Source organism: Limulus polyphemus, unplaced genomic scaffold (genome assembly GCF_000517525.1).
Source record: "Limulus polyphemus unplaced genomic scaffold, Limulus_polyphemus-2.1.2 Scaffold1298, whole genome shotgun sequence".
Classification (NCBI taxonomy): Eukaryota; Metazoa; Arthropoda; class Merostomata; order Xiphosura; family Limulidae; genus Limulus; species Limulus polyphemus.
The window spans coordinates 36629-61187 of NW_013666908.1; the positions used below are offsets into that span (position 1 = coordinate 36629).

Sequence of the window (24559 nt, forward strand, 5' to 3'; positions counted from 1 at the left end):
CGCACACCATGCTCACTTACAATGTGACCTAAGTAAAGCACCTCTTTCTGGAAAAAGTGGCATTTCTTGGGATGGAGTTTGAGGTTTGCTCCTTTCAAACACTTGAATACTTCCTCTAGCCGGGACATTTCCTCATCAAAAGTTGTTGCAAATACAATGACATCATCCAGGTACACTAGGGCTATTCTCCATTGTAGGCCTTCCAGTACTCTTTCCATCAGCCTCTCAAATGTCGCTGGAGCATTGCTAAGCCCGAATGGCATCACATGGTATTGCCAGAGACCTTGGCCATAACTAAATGCAGTCTTAGGTTTATCTGCTTCAGCTATTTTCACTTGATGGAAACCCGACTTTAAGTCCAGAGTTCAACTCCACCTGGCTCCACTTAGGGCATCAAGAGTATCATCAATTCTTGGCAGTGGGTACGAGTCTTTTTCAGTTATACTGTTAAGAGCTCTGAAGTCCACACTTCTGACACCAATTTGTTAAGTCTCTGTTCGTTTGTTAATTTCCTGCAGAAATTCTTCCCGAGAAACTTCAGCGATACAAGTCTTTTCTTAAATAAAACTAGTTTATTCTTTCTCAATACAACTTTGCAATACATTAATTTCCACACTTAAATGCACGCTATAATTCTCAACGAACGATTCACGCAGTTTACTTCTACCACGCTTGATTCCATTGTCCGTCTATATCTTCAATCTCTCTGTCTGCTATTCTATATCTCGATTCATTGTCTGGCGCACTTATATACAAGAATAGAGGGGCCTAGCAAATATCGGATTATCCGTGATGTTCCGCGATCTTTCTAGAACTCATTATATGTTACCAGCGTCACGTGACTTCCGCTATCGTAACAATACTATGTATAAGTACATAAAAACCATGAAATTCCTTTATTTATTGTAATAAAACACACTAAACCCTTTAATAATGGTACATAGAATAACTAAAATGAAGAGTAGATAGAGCCTCCACAATTAAAATACTCTTTTAAACAAAGGAAACACACAACCTTTTATGCTGACATATATTAGCGATAAAGACATAAAAAATCTACAAGAATTACCGAAGAAATAATACATACACTATTCACACCCTTTAAAAACTCAAACGACAGAAAACTACTCAAAATAACTATGCTTCTATATATATATTGGATACTACGCTATTAAGATATCTACGCTAAATGAATACGTACATTGAATCAACTAAGGTGCAATTAAAAAAATTGGAATGCATCTTCACATTCCTATGTCACAAAAAAAATGCACATCAGTCTTAATCAATGCAGACAGCAGTATTGCTATCCTGGATAGATTGTACACAGACCATCAATAATATAATGAAAAGGCCAGAAAAATGCAGATTTCACCTTTTATCTCAGGCTGACACCAACCCTTGACCACTAAAATTTGTGCAGAAGCAATCTCTACTGACTAAGACTGAGAAACTCCACTTCCATAGACATGAATTCACATTTTTCGTGACTCAGTTTTAAGTCTGCATCATTATTGCATTAAAATACAATAATTATGTCCTCAAGTGTGGTGTGAAGCACGTGACCAAAGACTAATGTGCCATCAACATAGATAAGACATATATCCCATCGCAGTCCTCTAAGAGAAAGGTTCGTCGTTCTTTCAAAAACATTAGTGATGCTTACAGAAAAAATTGGCGTGGTAAGAAATCCATAGTACTTTCTGAGTGCTCAAAGCAGTCTTATGTCTACTTTCATTATCAAGTTCAAGTCTCCAGTAATCAAAAGCCATTTTTAGTCTGTTGAACCGACAACACCACATCTTTTCCACAGAACATGCACCATGCATAGGTTTTATTTTGAAAAAAAAACAAAAAACTATGAATTTTACGCATTTGTGCACGAGACTCGTACACTTTAACCAAACTTTTATAGTTTTTCTTGTGTAATTAACAATGCTTATTTCAACTGAATAAGTAGAACATTCATTTACCTATCTCCGTCGCTTGAGGATATGCCTAAGAAACACCATGGCGAATAGCTATCAGGTCTTGCATTGATGCACATGTACTGTAAAAAGAGATATTGCTGTGTGCCAGATTCTGAGGTTGTATGACTTCAAACGTCTAAACGCATTAATTTTGCATTTAATTGCGGTGAAGACAATGCAGATGAAAAGTGATACAAACGAATGAATGATGCTGAAATTACACTTTGAGGTTTGTAAAAAATCAGAAAGTGATGTTAACAAAATAACTATAAAAAATAATAATAATAACTCATATGTATGTAATTATTGTGGCGAAATCCGTATGGAATTTTTCTTGTCACCAAACTCCCCTCTCCCGTTGACGTAGGGATGGCAATGCCAAAAAGTACAGAAACAAGGTAGGAATTAATATACAAAACCATACAAAAATCATTACACGAGTACTCAAATCTTTCCAAGAATACCTTTTATCTTCAACTAAATGTTGAATTCCTTTCAGTTGCATGAATTTAGGTTTGAATAAAAGCATTTAAACTGAATAGTGCTATACAAATCTTACAAGCTCATGGTTATTAGCTGCTGTAAGAAGACTCAGTAGTTACTGGCTACTTATGTAAGGATTTTTGTGTATTCATCCCTACCTTGTTTCTGTACTTTTTGGCATTGCCATCTCTACATCATACTTACTTTTTGAAAACAAAAATTATTACTTGTTTTCCTTTTTTTTTTTAACAATTTCATCGAAATAGGATGATAAATGAACATTCGTTTTATTATTATAATTCAATATCAATTTGTGCTGTCGTCTAGCGACCAGAAATAAAACAGTTATTTATGAAACATGGAAATAATATATGCTTATAAATTGAACTCATTGCTAAGTAGTAGTAGTTTTCATTTTTATTACTTCCTCACAAAAATACGTGTAGTAGATGAACAGAATAATATTCCTGTTATACAAGATGTGAAACACTCGATAATGACAATTAGGTGCTCAGATAAGGCTATAACTCAACTTTAGCAGTTATTTGTAAGCATCATAGAGTAATAGATTGAATGAGGCAGCCATTCTTTTCTCGGTCCATCCCTACATACCAAGCACCACCGTGCTTAGTGATTAACGGTATTTTCACAATGTTGCATAGCTGGATGATGAAAAGGTGGTGAAAATCATAAATAAACCACCAGATCACTTGCAATACTGCTGACACAGTGAACAGGATGACAATGCAGTTTCATTCACATCAGAAAACAAATTTCCAAGGTCTGGGTGCCAAACCAACAGAATGGATTCTTTGTGCTGTGAGGAGAATGACCTAAGTCAAACAGCTGCTACTGTTAGAAGAAAGGTGCGAGTGTGAAACAGATAGACTCAAGACCTGTTGAAACATGTAGAATGGTCTTTACATAAACAAATCTTAATTATGCATATAATTTTTTGTTTTGTTTTTCAATTTACAACTAGAACTTATCTTCATAGCATAAGATACAATGCTAGACAGAAGGCATTCCTCATTCCAGACAATATCATACACTGCCAGCAATGTTCATCACAGATAATATAACACTCTCCTACTTTTGGGACACTAGTATTGTCGTAATAAGTCCAGATTTGTACACACCTGGTAGTGATTATTCTCTCCTTTTGTTAAACTGTCTGCAAGTTATGACAAAATATGTCAGTAGTTCTGCAATGGTGTGAGGTCCTACTTAAATAGCTGGACAATCACAGTTAGTGGTATACAAAATGATGGTTACTGCTGCTCAACACATCACAATTCTCAAGCAAGTCTCCCTTCTTGTCTATGGTACTAACCAGTAAGGCAGTGTTTTCAAACTAGATAAGGCTCCTGTTCATTCAGCCCAAGTCACAAAATGATGGTTTGAAGGTCAAGGCACTATTACTTTCTCATGGTCAGGCAATCATAAGTTCTCGTATATAAAATGTGTTACCATCTTTCTTCCCTACATTTTGCAAAAGGCATATTGATTAAATACTAATAGTAATCTCATACTCTTTACTTCAAGTTTGTTTATTTAATAAAACAGCAATCTGTCTGGAGTGGTGTATATTTAGTTATTGTTATACTATGCATGTGTTTCTGCAGCAATAAATGTTTTTCTAACATTAATGCAAGGCTATGAAAAGAAACAGTATTTACAACTTAATTTCTTTTGTAGTGCAAGTGGCTTCTTCCAGTGATACAGACATGAATGTTCACAACACACAAAAACTAAAGTAGAAATGTCATTTGTTTCCTCTATTATTATTATCTTCTCATCTTCAGCAATTAAAACCTAAGTGTTGTCCATCAGAACTGAGGAAACATGTTTTTAATTAAAGAAAGCTATTAAAACACATGGTATGGATATCATTATACCAAAGGACTGATAGGATGTTAAATCTTGTGCAACCTGTATTCCTGCTGATAACTATTATCTAACTTTAACCAGTATGTATCACAAACCCAAATTTAACTAACTAGACCACTTTAAAAAACATGTATGTAGCAAAGACAATAACAGCCAGTACATCAGGTTGTGAGAAATAGGTCAATTTAATCAGTAAATAGTTTGTAAGAAGTGACTTTAACCAGCATGGCAGTTCTTAACAAAAAACCAACTTAACCAGTAAATGAGTGTGTAGAAAGTAACCACACTTATATACCAGTTTCTAACAAGTATATTCAACTTTACATATTTTATCAGTTTGCAACTCAGTTAATTTTAACCAGTATTCCACTTTTTATCAGCAGCTAAATTAATATGCAATTAATAGTAAATTAAACCATTATACCAAGACATAACAAATACAGCAGTTCAGTGTTTCTATAGAATGTGTTAAGAAAGAAAGTGACACATAAAGTTCACACTGAAGAAGAGTACATCACACTAGAAAGATATAAGAATTTCAGAAAGATAAGGTATTTATAAAACTATTCTCTATATGTATATAAATACAGACTAAAAAAAATACCCAAATTCAGCTTTGTGTGTGTTCTAATAGTTCATGTACTTCCAAAGGTGTACATAGATATACACATTAAAATAAATTATATTAAGATCTCATAAAGACTATAAGGTAACTACTCAAAAACATGCTCAATGCAACCAAACACCACTCGATATCATACATCTAACGTACACTGTCTCAATTCAATCGAACACCACCTGAAAGCATGTGTCTAATGTACACTGTCTTAGAACCGTTCAATAGTATGTGCCTATGCAAATAATCAAAGATGGTGTCGAGACCAAGGTCTGACATACATTTCAAGACCAAAACTGAGACCTTACTTGAAATATCAAGTCAAATTCTAGCCTTTAAAAAAGCATGTTCTTATCATACTTGAACTGTACAGCCAATATTTTATTTGAGAGATTAATTGTAAATATCAAATTAAAGCCTTCGAAGCTGGTCTTTAAACATAGCTATTTGCTACTGTAAACATATCTATCTGTTGGCATACATGGCTACACAATTCCAAATGAAAATAATAAGCTATTCATTTCAATATAAATGTCCAAAACAATAATTTCAAGAACAGTAAAGTCCACTTAGGAATACACACCATGAAGAGATGTGGAACAATTATTCTGGTAATGATTTAAATTGTATGGCATAGATATTCAACTTGCATGCAATTACATAAGTATATCATATTTACATAATTATTATTGATATTCAGTGAATATTTAATAACAATTAAACCCATTTCCAATGAGGGTAAAGTAACAAAATATAATTAAAATGCAACTGATATGGAATTATATTTTCAGCTGACATTCAGTTAATATTTAGCAAGAATTAAATGGATTTCTTGATAAGGATGTCCAACTGATATATTTCTATTTGTATAATTTAAACAATAATAAAAGGTTTTCAACACAAACAGATGACTAAACATAAATGCACAACAAACATTTACTAATAACACAATCTGTATTCTTACTGAAATGGATTTTTTATCAAATATTAATTATTAATAACAATTAATTAAATGTAATATAGCTAATGGCATGTCAAGTAAGTATCTGTTTATGCTATGCAATTTAAAGCAATACCATTATTTTTACTAGTTTTCATATTTATTTGCATATTATCAAAAACAACAGCCTTCTTTGCAAGTGGTTGTTGCATTTTAAAAACAATAAAAATTAAAAAGTCTTCTTATACAATGAATGAAGTTTTGAAAATATGGCATTTTCTTTCACTTCACTGAAGATTTTGTTGGTTAATAGTAATGGCATCATATGCAAAGCACCAGTAACAATCTCAAGGACCCAGTCCTTACCCTAGAATAATATGTTCTTTTGTTTTATCGGCTTTGGAAATGCTTCCATTACTATTAACCAACAATTTAAATTAGTTATGCATAAGGAAAAGCATTATCTTCTTTCAAAATAACATCTATGATACTATTTTTTAAGGCAGATTTCACTTCTTCTGATCCTGGATGATTATATTCCAACCAAACAAAACCACAGTTTGGGTCCAGAACACTAGCCACGAGACAAATCATTTTGCTGTAAGATTGAATATTTTCACAAACAGAATTAGTAAGTGAAGTTACTTGCAACTCACAGAGATGGTGTCAATTCCAAGGCTGAAAGCTAACATGCTGAGGCTGATACCTCATAATTTGGTCTCAAGACCCTATCTCTGCATATAATGCACACTGCCTCAATACAATCAAACACCACTCCAAAGCATATGTCTAACATACACCATCTCGATACAACCAAACACCATTAAATAGCATGTGTCTAATGTAAAATGTCTTGTTGCAATCAAACACCACCTGAAATTATGTGCTAATGTACACTGTCTCGATGCAATCAAAAACCATAAGAAAGCATGTGGCTAATATGCACTGCCTAGATGCATTTAATTATCCCTTATTAATTTGTTTAATGTACACTGCTTTAAAGCATTCAAACATCATTAAATAACAGGATAAGATAATGTAAGCTCTCTCATTTCAATGAAGTGCCATTAAAAGTTAAACACTTAAACAAATGTTAATACATTTGGTCTTTATTGTAAGAACTTTATTAAAATATTTGTTCAAAACCATTTCTTATATCAGACCTCTAAACTGAAGTTAAACTACAAATATTGGGCAATCAAACTATAATGAGACTAATATTATTAGCGTGTTTTTACCATAGATTTACACTTGCAAAATAAAAATATTATTTTTATATAATTAGCAATCGCTACACAAGGTGTACAAAGACAAAAAACAAAAACTGACACATGATAAAAGGTTATGTACTGTCCATTAACTGTGACACCGAGAATTAAAGAAAAAATACAACTTCTTAGCATTTCTACAACAACAAAGCAAATTTTTATTAAAAATGGGTTACAAGCATGTATATAAGACGAACATTTTAAAAATAATCCATTATTTTATTTTTTTTGTAAAGTAACTACTTCTTAGAGGCACTGCAGATAATCTATACAAATAACATATTTTTCTTTTCAATTCATGAAACAATTGGTTATATGGCTGTATTTCAAGTTTTTCAAATTAAATTGATCTGTGAAAACACCTTATATGAAAAATTATAAATAAATTCATAATCCATACAAGAAAGAAAAATTGTCACATACATTACTGTACTGGTTCTTATATCATTGCTCAATGTATTAACTCCTTAAACCCAAGTGGATGCTACCAGCATCCAGCCTAAAATCCCAATTTATTCATTGGACAGATAACATTTATGTTTCATTCGCTGAAAACTAATCCAAACCATATTATTATCCACCTTTTATAAATAAACCTAAAACTTTATAAGGTATGATGATAATTATCAGTACATCATGAAAATAATTGTGGAAAAACACACAAAAAACTATAGGTTTAAAGAGTTAAGTCCACAATTTGATACGGTTACTAAAGGTGAAGTTTTCTAGTTTTCCTTTTCTTCTTTCATAGCAGTATTTTTAATTTTTAACATATGGACATGTTATTGGCTTTATCACACATCTTAATTATTCATCTCTATTCCCCAGTATCCACAATACCATCAAGTGTTGATATCAGCTGTTTAAAAGCTTTTTTCTGTTTAGAAACATCAAGCAGTTATGTAAAGGGAAAATATAATTTAAAAACAAAAAATAAGTAATATTTAATATGACTTAGTTTACCAAAAAACAATCACAAAAAATTAGAGTAAGTAGTGTAATACATAAAATAAAATAGAAAATGCAAATGCCTAGTGTAGTCTTAGCTCTTATATCTCCCTATTGTGCCCTATATTTTGATTAAAAAGGGTTTTTGTGTTAAGCAACTCTAGCTTCTCTTGTATGGACAAAACTACAAATACTTGTGGTTCTTACTATTTTACAACTCAAAACACAAACATAGTGTTAAAATGGCTATATAGTTGGTTGTAAGTGGATCAGTAAGAAAAGTCATTTTCATATAAATATGAACACATTACAATAGATGCTTTTTGCATACTAATATATATATACTTCCATAGTATTACATAGAGCAGTATCTCTAATCTTGTTTTTAAGCAAGTACAGGTAAACAGGTAACATAACTTTAATTCAGTGTTGATACACTGATAGATGTTACCACAAAAGTGAAAATGGGCAACAACTGCCTTGCACAGGTAGAATTTCACTGAAAAATGTCTTCTGTCTTCAGGAGGTCAAATTAAGAACTGATTTTACTTGGTTCATGAGAGTTTGGTGAGGATGTGGGGATATGTCTGGTTAGTGATGTTGAACTTCATTAAGTGGTTCTGGTTTGGGTTACAGTTGTGATCAGTGGAAGCCACAGACTGACAATCTCTGAGTCCGTATCTCTGTTAAGTGAAGGTTTCAGCGTGTTTACATAAAAAGGTTCTTTAATCTGTCTAATTTTCCAGAACTTATCTGTTTCAACAAGCTTGTAATTGTCCATGTTACAAAAACATGTTCTGAAATGTGGGTTTTGCATTTTCATTAGTCTTGTATTGTGTTACACCAAAATCTCATTCTTGTGTTGAAATTTCTGGCTGATCTTTGCTCATATTCTGTATAAAATGTAGATGAACAATTGTAACAGGTGTATTCTTATCCTTAGTGTGAGTGGATTTTTTTGTATCATTCATGTTGTTGTTGTTTTTCTATAAATTTGTAAAACTATCCATTTGGTTTGAAGCATGTATAAAGTGTAAACACCACTTCTTCTTGATGAAACTGTTGTCATAAATGTTTTCAGTGCTACTATTCAAGCATTAGACAATACTGCATTTAAGGAAGGTGGCTTTCTGTCTTTATGAGTTGGTTTTCTGAACACTCTAGTTGTGAATTTGTCATCATTTTTACTGATGAGAATGTCCAAGATCAGCAGTGTTTTGCTTTTCCCATTTTCATGACAAGTTGAACTGTTGAGTTGTTAACTTTGTTTCATTATGATCACACTGTCTAACCAATCATTTCAAGAATGCTAGAAGTATTTTATTCAAGTGAAACTGTATAATGTATGTTTTTATACACAGTAGGTCAATCTGTATATTTCTTTTAATTTTTAGATTACAAATAATCATGTGTCAAATTTAGTTCAAATTTTTTTTTGTTACATTCAGTTTTCTGATAAACAAGTATCCCAAAAATGGCTTTTAACTTCTTTTGAACAACAAATTTGAAAAATATACATAAGTAAAACTAAAAACAGTCTTCTAGTACAGCAAAAATAAAGTAAAAGTTGTGTTAAATAATACTAAAAAAAAGTTTCATTTCATCAGTGTACTCCCTTTTCTTGTGTTATAATAGCTAATATTTTACTTATTGATAATGAAATTATTTAAGTAACACTATCTTAATAATCTTAACAATTAGTAATTTCAAATAAATGATTTTTTTAATAAATTAACTGTAAAAAACTGTTTTTAAACAAGAAATATATTATTCTGACAATTATATAAATAACAATTTACAAATACTGAAAGAGTTTACATAGAAAGTAATAAACTTTACAAAAGTACTTTAAAATGTCTACATTTTGCATAATTGTATTCCAAAACTGTCAAAAATTCTCATTAACTTCCAAAATAATAAAAAATATTGTATATATTCTCAAAGGACAAACATAATGCAATCAGTCAATCTAATGCATTGTGCAGTATTATTATACATACATATAAAATATATATTACACTGTGTGATCAACAATCTGAGTGCAATATAAAGGCAATTCCTTTCCATACAGATACACTGAAACACAAATACTGCCACTCAATGTTCTTTTATAACCAAATATGTCATTATAATTTACATTACACTGAAACCAAAATGAAACAAAGATTTAGGTATAAAATTTTTGGTAATAACAAAAGCATTATAATTATACACAGAAGTAAAAAGAAAAGATCTATATAATAAAACAAAATCCTCACTTATACATCTCTTAAAAACATTAATCATCATAAACTTGAAACACAAACTTGTTTCTCACACACACACACTAATGACTTGAATACATAAAATTCTTTTTTAGCATGCACTTTCACACTTTGCAAAATAAAAAATATACAAGCTAAGTTACTTTAGTGTTTACACTAGCTTTCATAGCATAATACACTGAAAATACATTATTCTGTTCTAAGGGTTTTCCAAAACTATACATAAAATGTGATTTAATTATAACTGACATCTTTTATAAGATAGTTTTTGAGTGTTTTATTCAATTACTTTACTGTCAATTGAATGGCAATGTACTAGAACCAGAACAAACTAAATGTTTGTACAGGAACAAATTTCTGGCCTAATAGTATGTGTTTTACAAAATACATTAATGAGGCTTACACATGTCCACTGTCAGGCTAAAGTAGTCTAGATGGGCTAAAAATGAAATTTCATTCACTGTTTCTAAAAATAAATATTCAGCTCTTAATATTTAAAACACAATAAATCAGTGAAGTTTACTGCGCCCCTATTGTGTTAAGGGAAAGTTATAAAGCACAATATGCAGTTGTCAAATAAAGCATTCAAACCATTCAACAAATAACAACCATTCATTTTCATTTGGCTGATAGTCAGTGATATATTCCCTCTCATAGAGTAATATAAATGAGAAAGCTCCAAAGACATATTTTCTACCATTTGATTTAGAACAAAAAATAAATGTAATATAATACATATATAAAACATAACTTTGATGTAATACATATACAAAATAGTGAATTCTAGATGTTTCTCCAAGGATAATTTTACATATTTCTAATTAACTTGTACATCAATATGGATTAATGGAATTTTTCACAATCCCAATTATATCATAAATATTTTAGGTTCAGTCAAACAGTTTTTTTATATTTTTAGCTTTAATTTCCACAAGCTAAACCAATCTATTTTTTATCATTTTAACAGAAATACTTACTTTAACTTAAAGTTTTATTTTTATTTGTATTATTAGCTACATAATCAACAAAATATATTTTAGAAAAGTCTGTAAATAATAATTTCTCTGTTCTGTTTGATTATATTTACCTAACTGCCTTTGAATACCTCAACACTTCTGGATGCTGCTCTCCTGCTGCCCATTTTCCAGCATTTCCTTATAGTGTAATTGAATTATGATAAACTATTATGGAAATAAATAAACTGACTAGTCAATCTATATTAATCTCTGCACTTGCAGACCTTAATAATAAAATATTGCATTTTAATCTTGATGAAAAATAACAGCCTAACCTTCTTATTTATGTTTGAATACCTATACTAATTTAATGATTGAATCTGTTCCTTCAAAATACTAAACCATTGTTTCTCAGCAAAATTTGCCAGATGACCCCTGCATCCAAGCTTTGGTTATCTTGACCCCCCCTTTATCTCTGCAAGAATAAAAAATTATTGATGCTTCTTGGTGCAGTTTGTCATAGTTCATTACAAAGGTGATACATGCACCTCTCAGATTCCTTGAAGAATTAAAAAAAAAAGTTGTCTCAGCAAAGACAGCTTGTGACCCCCTGGAAATCTACTCACGACCCACTGTCAGTTCTTTCTTACATGCAACAGGAAACTGTCCTGTCTCAACAATGCCTCACAGACACAGTTTGACAGAATGAAATTAACACATAGTACCTTACCCTCAGGAAACATTTTACTAATAACAAATGAACACAGATACCTGTATATATATATTTCAATCAAGCTAACATAACATTTAGAACCATGTGTACTACAATGCAAAAACTAATTTACATTATGTAAAGAATGCACTAATTTCTCCGTCCTTCTCTGTTTTTTATAAGTACATATAACTCTAAAATCAAATGAGGTGTAAAGCAGGCAAAAGTACTATTCAAGAAACTATAATTACAAAATTTTCTCTTACAACAAACACTCAACAAAGATATGACACATAAAAGTAACATTACTTTTCAGGGTTTATTTTTTCAACCTAAGAAATACTATCAGAGAATCTAAACATAAATTTTGCTCACACAAGAATTACATTAAAAATTATTTTTTAAAAAATCACAATAAAAATGTGTCATGCACAAAAAATGCTTGAAACAATCCTACTTTCCACAGAAAATAACACAAACAATTCTTGCCCCTGCTAAATTTATAGAAACTTTTTAGCAGTTTTTATGGCAAAAGTACCACAACACCAGGTGGTTGTTCGAGAAGAAGGATTAGCATAATCATCTGTGTCTTGGTCATTCACCCACCCACCCTGACTACGTAAAGCCATTAAATGACGAAGGTCCACTGGTCAGCATGAAAAAAGTAAGAAAGAAGATATAAGCATGCCAGTACCATACATCAATTTTTTTATTCTACACTTCATTAAAAAAATCATAATAAAAACATGGTTATTTGTTACAACTCCTAAAATACAGAAATCATATCTTACCAAAAACTGTAAACACAATACCTTTAGATACACTCTATTCTCAGCAAATGACAGATCAAATAGAATCAATAAATGGAGCAAAACAAATATATAAACAGAATGAGTTTTTACAAATAAAAAAAAGCAGTAATGTACAGTTTTTTAATACAACAACCAATAGAATATTCATGTATCATTAAAGAAAGCTGCATGTTTATGAATTCTCAGATCTCAGATTTAAGAGATATGTTTTCACAATATTTTTAGGTTTAAGCTTTAAATTTAGCCCCACCCATAGTTGTATGTATATAAACAAAACAGTAGTGAAGAACATTAATACAGTCATTAAGTTGGACAAAACTTTCCACAAAAAGTTCTTGAAAACACTCAAATCTGTAACATGACAGTTTATACCGCTTAATTTTTTAACATTCATATTCTCATATAAAATTAATTTGGTTATGATTTTTAATATCGAGGTAAAATATTAAATTTTCAACCACTTATCTTCAAGTAAGTTTACATGTGGTAAAACCTTAAACTTAACATATCTATGAAAGGTTTGTCTTAAAGGAGAAGGGAACATCATATAGACATACCCTTAACGAATTCAAAAAAAAATTGTGAGTGTAATATGATAATAGTGACACTAAGTTTCAAATATAACAAAAATGTGTCAGAGCAAATCTCAAATTAAGATTTTTAACATTTGTAGCTTTAAGAGTTTAAGTGTAAATAAATTATTGTCTTGATTAAATTTAATTCAGTAGCAAAAAAAACTAACAAAATCAGCAAAATGTGCTCATACCATAAAATAAATAAGTAGAATAAAATATTGCTAACAACTTCTAATTGTATTTGCTGTGTCCAACACTCATGGTAATAAGTGACATATCCAAATAGTTATGATGGAAAAAATGACCTTTCAAAGAGATCATCTGATGAATGTTTAAGCTAAATTTCCTTGAATACATTTCAGTGCCATTAACAAGTAATAAGTAGCTATAATCTATGATGCATACAATCACTCACTATTGAAATTTGAAGTTTTAAAACCCATAACACGGTGACACTGTTAGTAAAAGCAGTCCACATTAAACAGCAGTTATACAAGAGTAAAAGAGAGAGAGATGCTTCATATACAAGAAACCAAAACATGTTAGGCATACAGTAACTTAAATAATAGCATTAGTACTTTCTCCAAAATATGTTGCACATCTAGTACATGAGAGAGTAACCACACATCTTTAAAATTTACATATTTATTCTTTGATAACAATTTTTAACAAAAGTTTAAGTCAAATGAAAAAAAAAAGCCTCATATACAAAAGTAACAAACTCAAATTACCTTTTCACCAGTTAAACAATAACCTAATATTACTTGACTGTCAACATATGATTTTGAATGTCAAGGACAAAAAATTTTGCTTGTGAGCATATTTATAACAAACCGATACAGACAAACTTTGTAGATAATATAAAATATTCACAAGTCAATGAAATATTGTATTGAAGCTGCATAAACCCATTCCCAACCAGCACAGTCCTATGTGTCCTCTTTTAAAAGACTATAAACATGTGACTTTAGTATATAGCTAAATAACTATGCTTGTTCGATTCAATATGAAGTATAAGAACAAAATGACTAACTTGTTACTCTGCACTAATCAAGACTTGACTTCAATTTCCTTGATCAGGCTCTATTAAAAACAAAATCTTCATCCTAGATCTTTTGAGTGAGGTTAGCAGTATTTCCTACACAAATTTGAACACACAGAAATATTTCTCAGGTTTTGAAATTGTAACGTGAATGATTTAAATAATTGATTTTTATTTCAGAATGTTAAGATAAATTGAAAAATTTGGCTAGTATGGCATTTCTTCTAAAAGAAACAAATTCATGCAAGTTCAATTAAAATACAAAATATCTTATGAATTACCTTAGATGTGTGTGTGTGTACTTCCAGCTGTAGAATATTTAAAAGTGCGTCGGACAAGCTGCAGCGATAATTTCTATAGAAATGTCATTATTCTAATGCAAGATGCTTCAACTTTTAATAAACTTTAGCAATAACATTTATGCATATAACTGACCATAAATTTCAATTAATGTACTTTCTGTATCCATACACTACTTGTATTACACAAATTATCTACCAGTATGAAACAGAAGTGAGCTAAAAAAGATATGTTTATTTCCATGTTCAAGTTATATATATCTAAAGGTGCATTCACAATATTAGTATTTGTAGTTTAAAAACAGAAAACTAAGACTACAAAAGTGTTTCATTATTGATCAACCAGATTAAATTTGCTATGCTAAAACTTTAAACAAACTAACATGGTGACTTTTATCCATTGAAAAATGTTGATAATTTTCTCAAGCAACTAATAGTTCTTCACACGCACATGTACTAACGCAATGCTATACGATGGAAATCTCAAGTATAACATTGTTCATAATAAAGTGGCATAAACTAGAAAGTTAATAAATACAAGCAGCTAAAAAATTTGATTAACTTCAAGCATACTTGCAAGTCATGAAGCTTAGAGAGTAACCAGAGTAGAACTTTGAGGAAACATTGTAAACATACTTGTTTTCATGCTCATACCATATTTTATTTTACAGATCAGTAGATGCATTTCATGTCACGGGAACTTTACAGAAAAACCAGCCTTACCTGAATTGACTGTGTATCTTGCTTTTGCACTGTTACAGTATGCTTCTATCACTTGTAATATTTTGATGTCATCTTCATAATGTTTCTCGTCTACTTCTGTAAGTAATCCCAAGTTTCTTGTTAAAAGAAATAGCATTTAACATAAGCATAAAACATAATCAAAGTAACAGAAAATTCCTCAAAATTGTGATTCTTAAAATTAAGGAAGAAAACAACCAATTTATAACTTTGACAATAATACTAATACAAGAGCTTACACCTATCTTTGTCTCTTAAGTATATTTTTATCTAACAACAAATACTTGTAGTTGAAAGATTATAAAGATCTGGTAAATATTTACTGGAATCAAATTCAAAATCATGGTTATTAATGCCATTACATTCACTCACTCATTCATTAAACTAAGTCTCAGCATAAAAACAGGAGTAACAATTGATACTAATATCACAAAAGTGCCATTAACTAACCTCCCTTATGTTTTTGTCCTCTGTACCCTGTGAGTATTAAGTCAAATGATTAGAACAATAAAGTACTTGAAACTGCTTCTCTTGTTCAGTTAACATAAAAAAAGTTAATTCACTTACAACTGACACAAAACAATACAAGAACTGAAGTACAAATTCACTGAATTTCAGCTGATCTTAACCTTATGAGTGAACACTGGCCAAGCTTGAGAGAAATATTTTCAAGTCTTCCCAACAAGTTAAGAATGGGTAAAAAAAAAGAAAAAATATGACTTATACATATTTTGTTTTTAATGAAAATGTCTAAAACGAAAGCAGTGTAAATTGGTAGAATGTTGAAAGTCTATTTCTCTAAAGGACTACAAGCATCAAACAAGTAAGCTATTTATATAACATTCCATTTTTAGCTGCTAAATATAACAGATGTTCAATCTTAGCATATATGCAAAGTTTGCAGGTCACTTATGCCCTGTATCTAAAATTTATAAATGAATTAAAGTATAAGAATTGTAATTCCAGAAATACTTGAATTTCTGTTTTTATATATATACACACATACACATCTTATGCTCCCATCACTTTGGTGAAATTACACTTTCTATCGTTTAAATATTTAGATATCACAATAACTGTAATTGAATGACCTTGTTTTATGCCAAATTTCAATGGCACAGATGAATTTTACTCCCTTGCCTTATTTAACTTCTCTGCATGGCACAAGCTGCACTCTAGCCTTGAATGAGATTTCTAAATTTTATCGTATAGATGCTACTTAACTGTACTTAAATTTGTTTTTTATTTTTCAAAAACAATAAAAACTCATCTTAATAAATTTTTAATGATTTAACTAACTTCATTTGTGTTTTGATTTAATGTTTTGTATAAATTCACTAAAATAGAATTTTTCTGCTGCATTGCATTTTTGTTACTTTTGGGATTATAATTTTACTGTCAAGTCAAATTTTTCTAATTTAGTGTGAATTTTTATTTCATATAAACTGTTGGTATATAAAGTGCTTGAAGTGTAAAGAGATGCCATCCCACTTCCTTTCAGAAGGACCTGAAATCATCCTGCTACCTTTTAGTACACTGTAAGCTTCTCAGAAGGGAAAAGTCCAATAGATGATGTAATAAATAATTATGGCAGCAAGAGACTGGGGAGAGAAACTGTCTTTTTTTCCCCTTAAAATGTCCTGTAAGAGGGTGGCAGAAAGGATACAAAGTAGTTCATGGAACAAGCAAATGAATCCTCTCACTACAGGCTTGGTCAGTGCGACCAAGTTTGTAACCATAAAGTAACCACCAGTTTCCATACATCTATTTATATTTAATTTTATTGTTTTATTGCTCTTTGAACCATGTCTAACTAATAATCCTGCCACACATGTTGTAAATCACTAGGCAAATGTGCAGCTTATATTACTGTATCGAATTACATAAGGCACGAGCTGCTTGCAAATTATACCTCGTGAATCGATTAAGAACTCTAAACTTATCTCAATAAGAATTAGATATTTCTTTCCATGTCTTTAAAAATAAAATAAATTCAAAAACAATTTATTATTACTCTGATTGATGAAGCTGGTTGTAATTTTGGTTTTGTGTGTAAAAAATTATATGCACAAATTTTACTTAATGAAATTAATATTACAAGTACTTTTATTAAAAGTACTTTGAAGAAAAATAATGTTATTACTAATTTAAAGAAGGACATTAAAAAATGGAATATCCATACAGATAATTCTTGTATGAATTTACCATTTTTATACGCAATTCCAAAAATTGCATAAAAATCCTGTGAAGTTCAGATTTATTACTAATTCTTTAAATACAATTATTAAATCTCTCCACAGTACTTAATAATATTCTAGATGTCTTGTTTGAAATAAATAAGTTTTCAAATAACCAGAATAATTATTTTTAGATTATTAATGTTTAAATAATTTAATTTCTTCAAAAACTGCCAGTTCTATTTTCACATATGACTTTACTACACTGTATACTATAATAGACCTAAAAGATCTGATCAGGGTTTTCAATGATTTGTTTGATAATTCTATACATAATGAAATAACTATACCTAAATTTAAATTCACTAGAATTCAATGTAAAAAATATACTCCATTTCTGTATTTATAACAGTTATATTACGTTTAACTCACCAGTATATAAGCAAACAGTGTTTTACAAAAACTCATTTATGAAGCAGACTTTAATGCCTAACTTGTACATTTACACTTTCCATTACATAAATGATTTAATATCTATAAATAATATGAATTTTGCACCAAACTTAATATATCCAACAGAACTTGAAATAGAAAGAAGTAATAATAACAATAATGAGATACATGCTAATTATTTAGATTCAGACATTACTTTGATAGGACAAACAGTGCAGTTTGACTTTTTTGATAAAAGAAGAGAATTTAATTTTCTCATTCTTGGTCTACCCACAGCTAACTGTTATTCCATGTATCATGTTAAAAGGTATTATTATATCTCAACTAAAAAGGTTTTCAATAGTCTGTAATAACTATAATTTTTTCATGGATAATGTTCTATTATTTAAAAATAAACTGAAAGATAACTGCGTCAGTTACTTTGATTTATAAGTAGCTAATAACAATTCCTAAATAATTATATTAAGTATACTGGAATGGAAAGACTAACTTCAAGTAGATGGGCTTGTCTCAGCATTCCTGTGTTATACTTGAATAAATCTTCAAGAGAAAGGGAGGAAGATGGGAGCAAGAACTATATAAGAACTTTTAAGGTAGATTTTATAGTTCTGTTTAGTTTTATTCAATATCTTATAGTTCTATTTAGTATTTTATAGTTCTATTAAATATATTTTTTGTAAGGGTGGAGGTTGGGAGTTTAATTAGTAGAAATGTTTGGAAGGTTTCATTTCTACTTCAAGAAACTTAAGGGTAACCGCCTTCCCACAGGTGGCTATAGACAGTGAAAGGCAGTAGAATGTAAGCACTCAGCTTTGTGCCCTTATTTGATTTTCCATGACATCTGACTAGATTAACATCAGCATATGGATTTTGTCTGATAGATGGGATATCCCCAATGCACTTGGGTGCTATTACCACAGACATTATCCTCTATGACAATAAGTTTACAACCTGGACCAATAACAGTAATGCAATATTTAATTCATTATTGTTTTATAGCACTGATTCAATCTCCTATTAACAATTAATGTAATCAATAGTTTGAAAGCTATTTACACATATATATACACATACACATATATATACGTTTCTTAATTCCAAACTTATTTCAGACCAAATATTTGGTATTGTGTTTATTTTGAGTACTCTTATTTTATTTAGAGGATTCAATGAGAGAGTGAAGATGTTGAATAGCTAATCTCTTGAAGTTTCTGAAATATCTTGTTTAAATCTGTTTAAGGACTTGGTTAATAATACATTTTTAAAGTAATTTTTCTAATTACTTCAAAAAGAGATGTTGATCTAATAAGAATGGAAAATAAACAGAATTAGGGTTACAGTGTTAAATTAGAACTTGATGGTGTATGTATTACCAACGTTAGATTTGACTTACCAAATGTTACATGATTTTAACTACAATTTAGCTTATTGGTAAATTATAAAACAGGCTGAATATATTTTAATGATAAACTTAATTATTTTAGAGAGAAGATAAGGTAGTGATACCTGGGAAGTCCTACCAGTAGCGCCATTGCATTGTTTAGACGTTTGATTTGCTTTTCTGTATGCGGCTACCATTTATACACATGCTTTGCCATTTCAAATTATTTTTTTCAACAGTTTGATTTTACTGAGTTTGCATTCAATCATTTTTCTCTGCATTTATTTCTTGTTACCAAATTATAAGAGATCTTAGTATGAATTTACAATCAATGTATTGATTATGGAAATTCCTGTTAAAGTAAAAAAAAAAATCAAGAAAGTGAGGATTGAGTTAGAATAGCAGAGGGAGCTAGCTGCATCAGTATAGGAGGTACAATACCACTGATGGAGAGTAGTCACATAATATGTAAATGTTCGTGCAAAATTGATGGGGTATATGGACTGGTGAACTGATGAAGATGGCAGATGAAGATCGAGATAACTTTGTGTGGAAGGAGGTAAGACTGTATCAAAAGATAATGCTCCTGAGCCAGATAATATCTCTAGAAAGGTTTTGAAGGAGATTAAAGATTAGATATATTTTGTGTAACTAGTGCCAGAAGAGGGAGGTGATTAAAAACTGTCATAGTAATTATAGGCCTATTAGTCTTACTTCAGCGGTTAGAAATTTTTGAAAGTCTGATATAAGATGCTTTGCAAAGTCACTTAAATCCTTTCAGTATAGGCCCCTGCAATTTTCAGGGTGCCGTATCAGGAATTTTACTTGTGCAAGAATACACTGTTAATCTGAGACTTCTTAACGTATCCTCATAAAAACTGGTAAGATTTTTTTTACAGATTATAAATATCTTGAACCCAAAGAATGGCATTATTTTAATTAAATTGTTTTAACAGAAATATATTATTTATCTGCTGTAGTTTTTTTTGCACTCAAACTTAATAAATCGAGTGCAAAGTGATTTTCCTTTCATGTATAAAAATGCTTTTCTTCATTTTTATAGTTTTCATATTTCATATGCATAACTTCTAGATCCTCCTAAATGAATATCAAAAGTTTTAAGGTAAATGTTTATATTTCATTTTTCATTTTCTTTGCAATATCACTAACTGTAGATATTATCATCAACATACAGTGTAATGAAATGTTTAAAATTAAGAAGAAGAAAAATGAACAAACCTTTTCATTTTTCACAGAATATCTTAAAATATCTTCCTTTGGTTATATTCGTAATTTCAGACCTTTTCCTTTTCACTTTGTTAATTTTTCATATTTTATTTTCCTTTCCTTTCCTGTCCTTTACCTTTATTAATTCATCTTGGCACAAGTCAATGGTGCCCTTGAAGCATAATTACAGTATCTTCAGTATAGACGCACAAGACTCCGGCAAAATTATCTTACCTGAGTGCCAAATCTTAAGTCTTGAGAACAGATACAAAAAGTATGATCTATATTTTAAGAAAAAATTCGAACCTTTCAATTATGCATTCTAAAATATAATTAATACATAATTAACTAAAATATAAAAGTAAGACCTAAATACAATTTAACTGTCTCTCTAACTATAATATCTTCATGAAATTTGGCAGACTTTCAGTTAATATTACAAGTCTTTCACATATAAAAAGTTATATTTCTTAGTGTAGTATTTTTAATAAAATAGTTTTTTCCATGAATATATTGAGTATTTGTTTTGAATAGTCCGTGTGTAAAGTAATTTCATGTTAAATTTAAAAATACTTTTCATCATCTCAAAAATCTTAAATTTCCTTTGTGTGATCCCTAAAACCTCCTAAATGCATTTCAAACGTTTTTGTCACTAAATCCTTATAGTTTATATGTTATTTTCTCTACCCTATTTCAAAACGGGATCGGTCAATTCGACCACCCTCGTAACCACCAAAAAAAATTGAAATAAACCTAAATTAATCTTCTTTTCTTTGTAGAATGACTTCAACTTGTAACATGAAACTACATTCGTTTATCCTAAGTAGCTCTAAGTTTGTAACATTATACATCTATTTATTGTTTTATTGCCCTTTTTATTGCCGTTTGAACCATGTCTAATTGCTATCCCCACCATTATAAGTTGTAAATCACTCAGAACATGCAGCTCATATTGCGCTATCGAATTACATTACCCACGAGCTGCTCGCATGCGTGCCTCGTGAACCATTTTAATTATATATTATTATTACTTATTTTACCTATTTTAGTCTTAAATAACCTAAAAAGATTCGTACTTTTAATTTTAGTTACTTTTATAATAATAATAAATAAAGAATAAATATGAAAAACAAAAAATAAAGTACTTACCCAATCTTCTTTTTTATTGCCCTTGATTGTCGAGGAGAGTTAAGCCTGATTTTGTTTTAGTGATTATAGTAAAACACTTAACAATATTTAGTTAATTAAATAATACACCAAAGAATATAGACTAAAAACATGCAAAACGTAGACAAGTTCACTTGCTTCTAAAAATTTTCCTGGCTTTCTAACTATGCGACAAGAGCCGTTACAAAGAGCCGTCCAAGCTAGTCATTAACTTTCCCCAGGGAACGATGTTGCTACTCTGAGTGAAATTGGCAGTTATCTGTTCAGAACACAACGTTATACAATACACCATTTGATAGATGTTAACCTTGACTTTCTATTGATTATAGGTAATATATAATGAAACATAAGAGAGAACTATCAATGAATTGTGAAAGACAGGATGTGACAGGTGGGTGTGGCAGGAGGTGTCTGATTTTCTATTCAATAGCTCTGTAACCAAACAAAATTGAAGGCTATAACAATTATGGTCTGTTAGAGAAATAACGATTTTATAGAGTATTTTACGTTTAATTTTGTACATTTTTGAAGCGTGATGGATTAAATAGAGATGATGACATGCTAAGACAAAATGTGTCACGTGTGTTGCACTAGTGGAAATTCAGGATTGTTTTATATATTTCCTTGTAGAATTAACAGCTTAAAACTTGTATACTATTAAAATATGGATTATTAGCTAAGATTTCTAGCTATTCTAATTGGTATAACATAAACAAAAAGTAGTTTAATAACATTTTGAATGTAAGATACTAAAACCTTGTGTCATGCACAGTAAAGGGTACCTGTTGCTTAAGGGTTAACAAAGTTTAAAATTTTGTTGGATAATTAACATGTTTTTACTGGGGGGGGGGGATAGTGCCTTACTAATCTTTTGGCATTCTTAGAAAAAGTTACATAGATGTGGGTGTGGTATATATATATATATATGTATATAGATTTTAGAAAGCATTTAACAAGGTGCTACATGAAAGGCTTGTTAAAACAATCACCTTTGTAGTTGTGAGGGATAGGACAGCTTATTGTATAAAAACTATCTGTATGAAAGAAAGCAGACGGTTGTTACAAATGGAGTTCAGACAAACTAGATTAATGTTAAAACCTTTTCATTAACATCAAGGACACAAATGAAGAAATGGTTAATACATTATCTAAATTTAACTGAGGATATTAAGGTTTTGGGTATTGCTGGATGTGAGCATAATGCTGCTGCTTTACAAAAGGATTTGAATTATTTGACAAGTTGGACAAATAAATGGTAGATGGCTTTTAATTATAGTGTATGCAAAGTAATGCAAGTGGAATATCATAATTTGAATTACAAGTATAAATTTGATGGAAATAACCTTAAAAGTTTTTAGAGAAGAAAATGATATTGGTATTATAGTTAACAAGTCTCTTAAGCCATCCAAGTAATGTGCTATTGCTATGGCAGGGCAAACAGGATTTTAGGTTGTATCTACAGAAATACTCAATACTAAAGAGGTTATAATTTCATTGTATAGGTCATTGGATAGGCCAAATTTGGATCATTGTGTTCAGTCTTGGGATCTTTACCATAGAAAGGACAGACAATGACAATGAATTGTTGTAAAGGGTTCAGAGAAAAGCTATTAGGATATCTGGGATGGAAAGGTTGTCATATGAAGATCTGATTACAGTGTTTAAGATCACTAGGGGATTGACAGCATTGATGCATCATCATTTTTTGTTTTCATGTTTAATAGTAGGACTAGGGAACACAAATAAATTATGGAAGGGTATGAGTCATCTTCAGTTAAGACAACTTTATTTTTCTAACAGTTAATATATGAATATGTGTGTGTGTGTGTGTGTGTATTTTATAGCAAAGCCACATCAGGCTATCTTCTGTGTCCAACCAGGGGAATTAAACCCCTGATTTCAGCATTGTAAATCTGTAGACTTACCACTGTCCCACCGTAGAACATAATATATGGGAAGGCTAGCTAACAATTTTAATGATAAGGACTAGTTTTGGGTGTTTTATTTTAAAGTTTAGTTTAGTGGATGGGACGGCCTAGATGGACCAAGAAGTTCCTTGTCATCCTTAAATTATACGTATATGTATTTTTTGTTAATTTAAAATAAGCTAAAAAGAGTATGGTACACAATTAATTATTGCAAATAAATTAAACATAATGACATGTATCTAACTCACAAATTATCTGTTACTTAGCACATTTACTAACACAGTTATTAGATCCTTGTAACTGTTTCAAGTTGTAAAACTGTAATTCCATATCATTTGCATTTAAGTATATTCACCTCTATCCTTACATCCAGCCTTGGCCCTCCTGAGAACAATATCTTCTTTAGCTGACAACCCAAAACACGATCGCATTGGTGGGTGAGGTTTAAGGCTCCACATCTTCCACACTCTCTCTGAACTAGACACAGTTTGACTTGTTGTTGATGGAGTTTTTTTCATACCATTGACATTTACCAGCCCAGTGCATGATGATCCTACTACACTTTGCTAAAGATATCAACAAGTAATAACTATAGTTAATAATGATCTATGCAGAAATCTGAAAGTTGAATTTGCAGAACATGAAAGATTATTCACAACTTTAAAGTTACTAGCACAACAGATTTCTTTTTTCCATAGTAAAAAGTGATA

General features: G+C 30.4%; 1 protein-coding gene across 4 annotated transcripts in view; it reads right to left on the reverse strand.

Annotated features, from left to right (window-relative positions):
- Positions 1-7301: 7301 nt before the first annotated feature.
- The window catches only part of LOC106463004 (rho guanine nucleotide exchange factor 7-like), an 86574-nt gene continuing 69316 nt past the window's right edge, over positions 7302-24559 (reverse strand). For 2 of the 4 annotated variants that reach the window (XM_022390404.1, XM_022390405.1), the window contains 3 exons: positions 24205-24415; positions 15499-15594; positions 7302-12693 (listed from right to left, as the gene is read on the reverse strand). In XM_022390404.1, coding sequence (XP_022246112.1) covers positions 12548-12693; positions 15499-15594; positions 24205-24415 — 453 coding nt within the window. In that variant the 3' untranslated portion in view covers positions 7302-12547. Of the gene's footprint in view, positions 12694-14467; positions 14573-15498; positions 15595-24204; positions 24416-24559 lie in introns of all 4 variants that reach the window. The other 2 variants (XR_002611391.1, XM_022390406.1) reach the window with 2 other exon arrangements.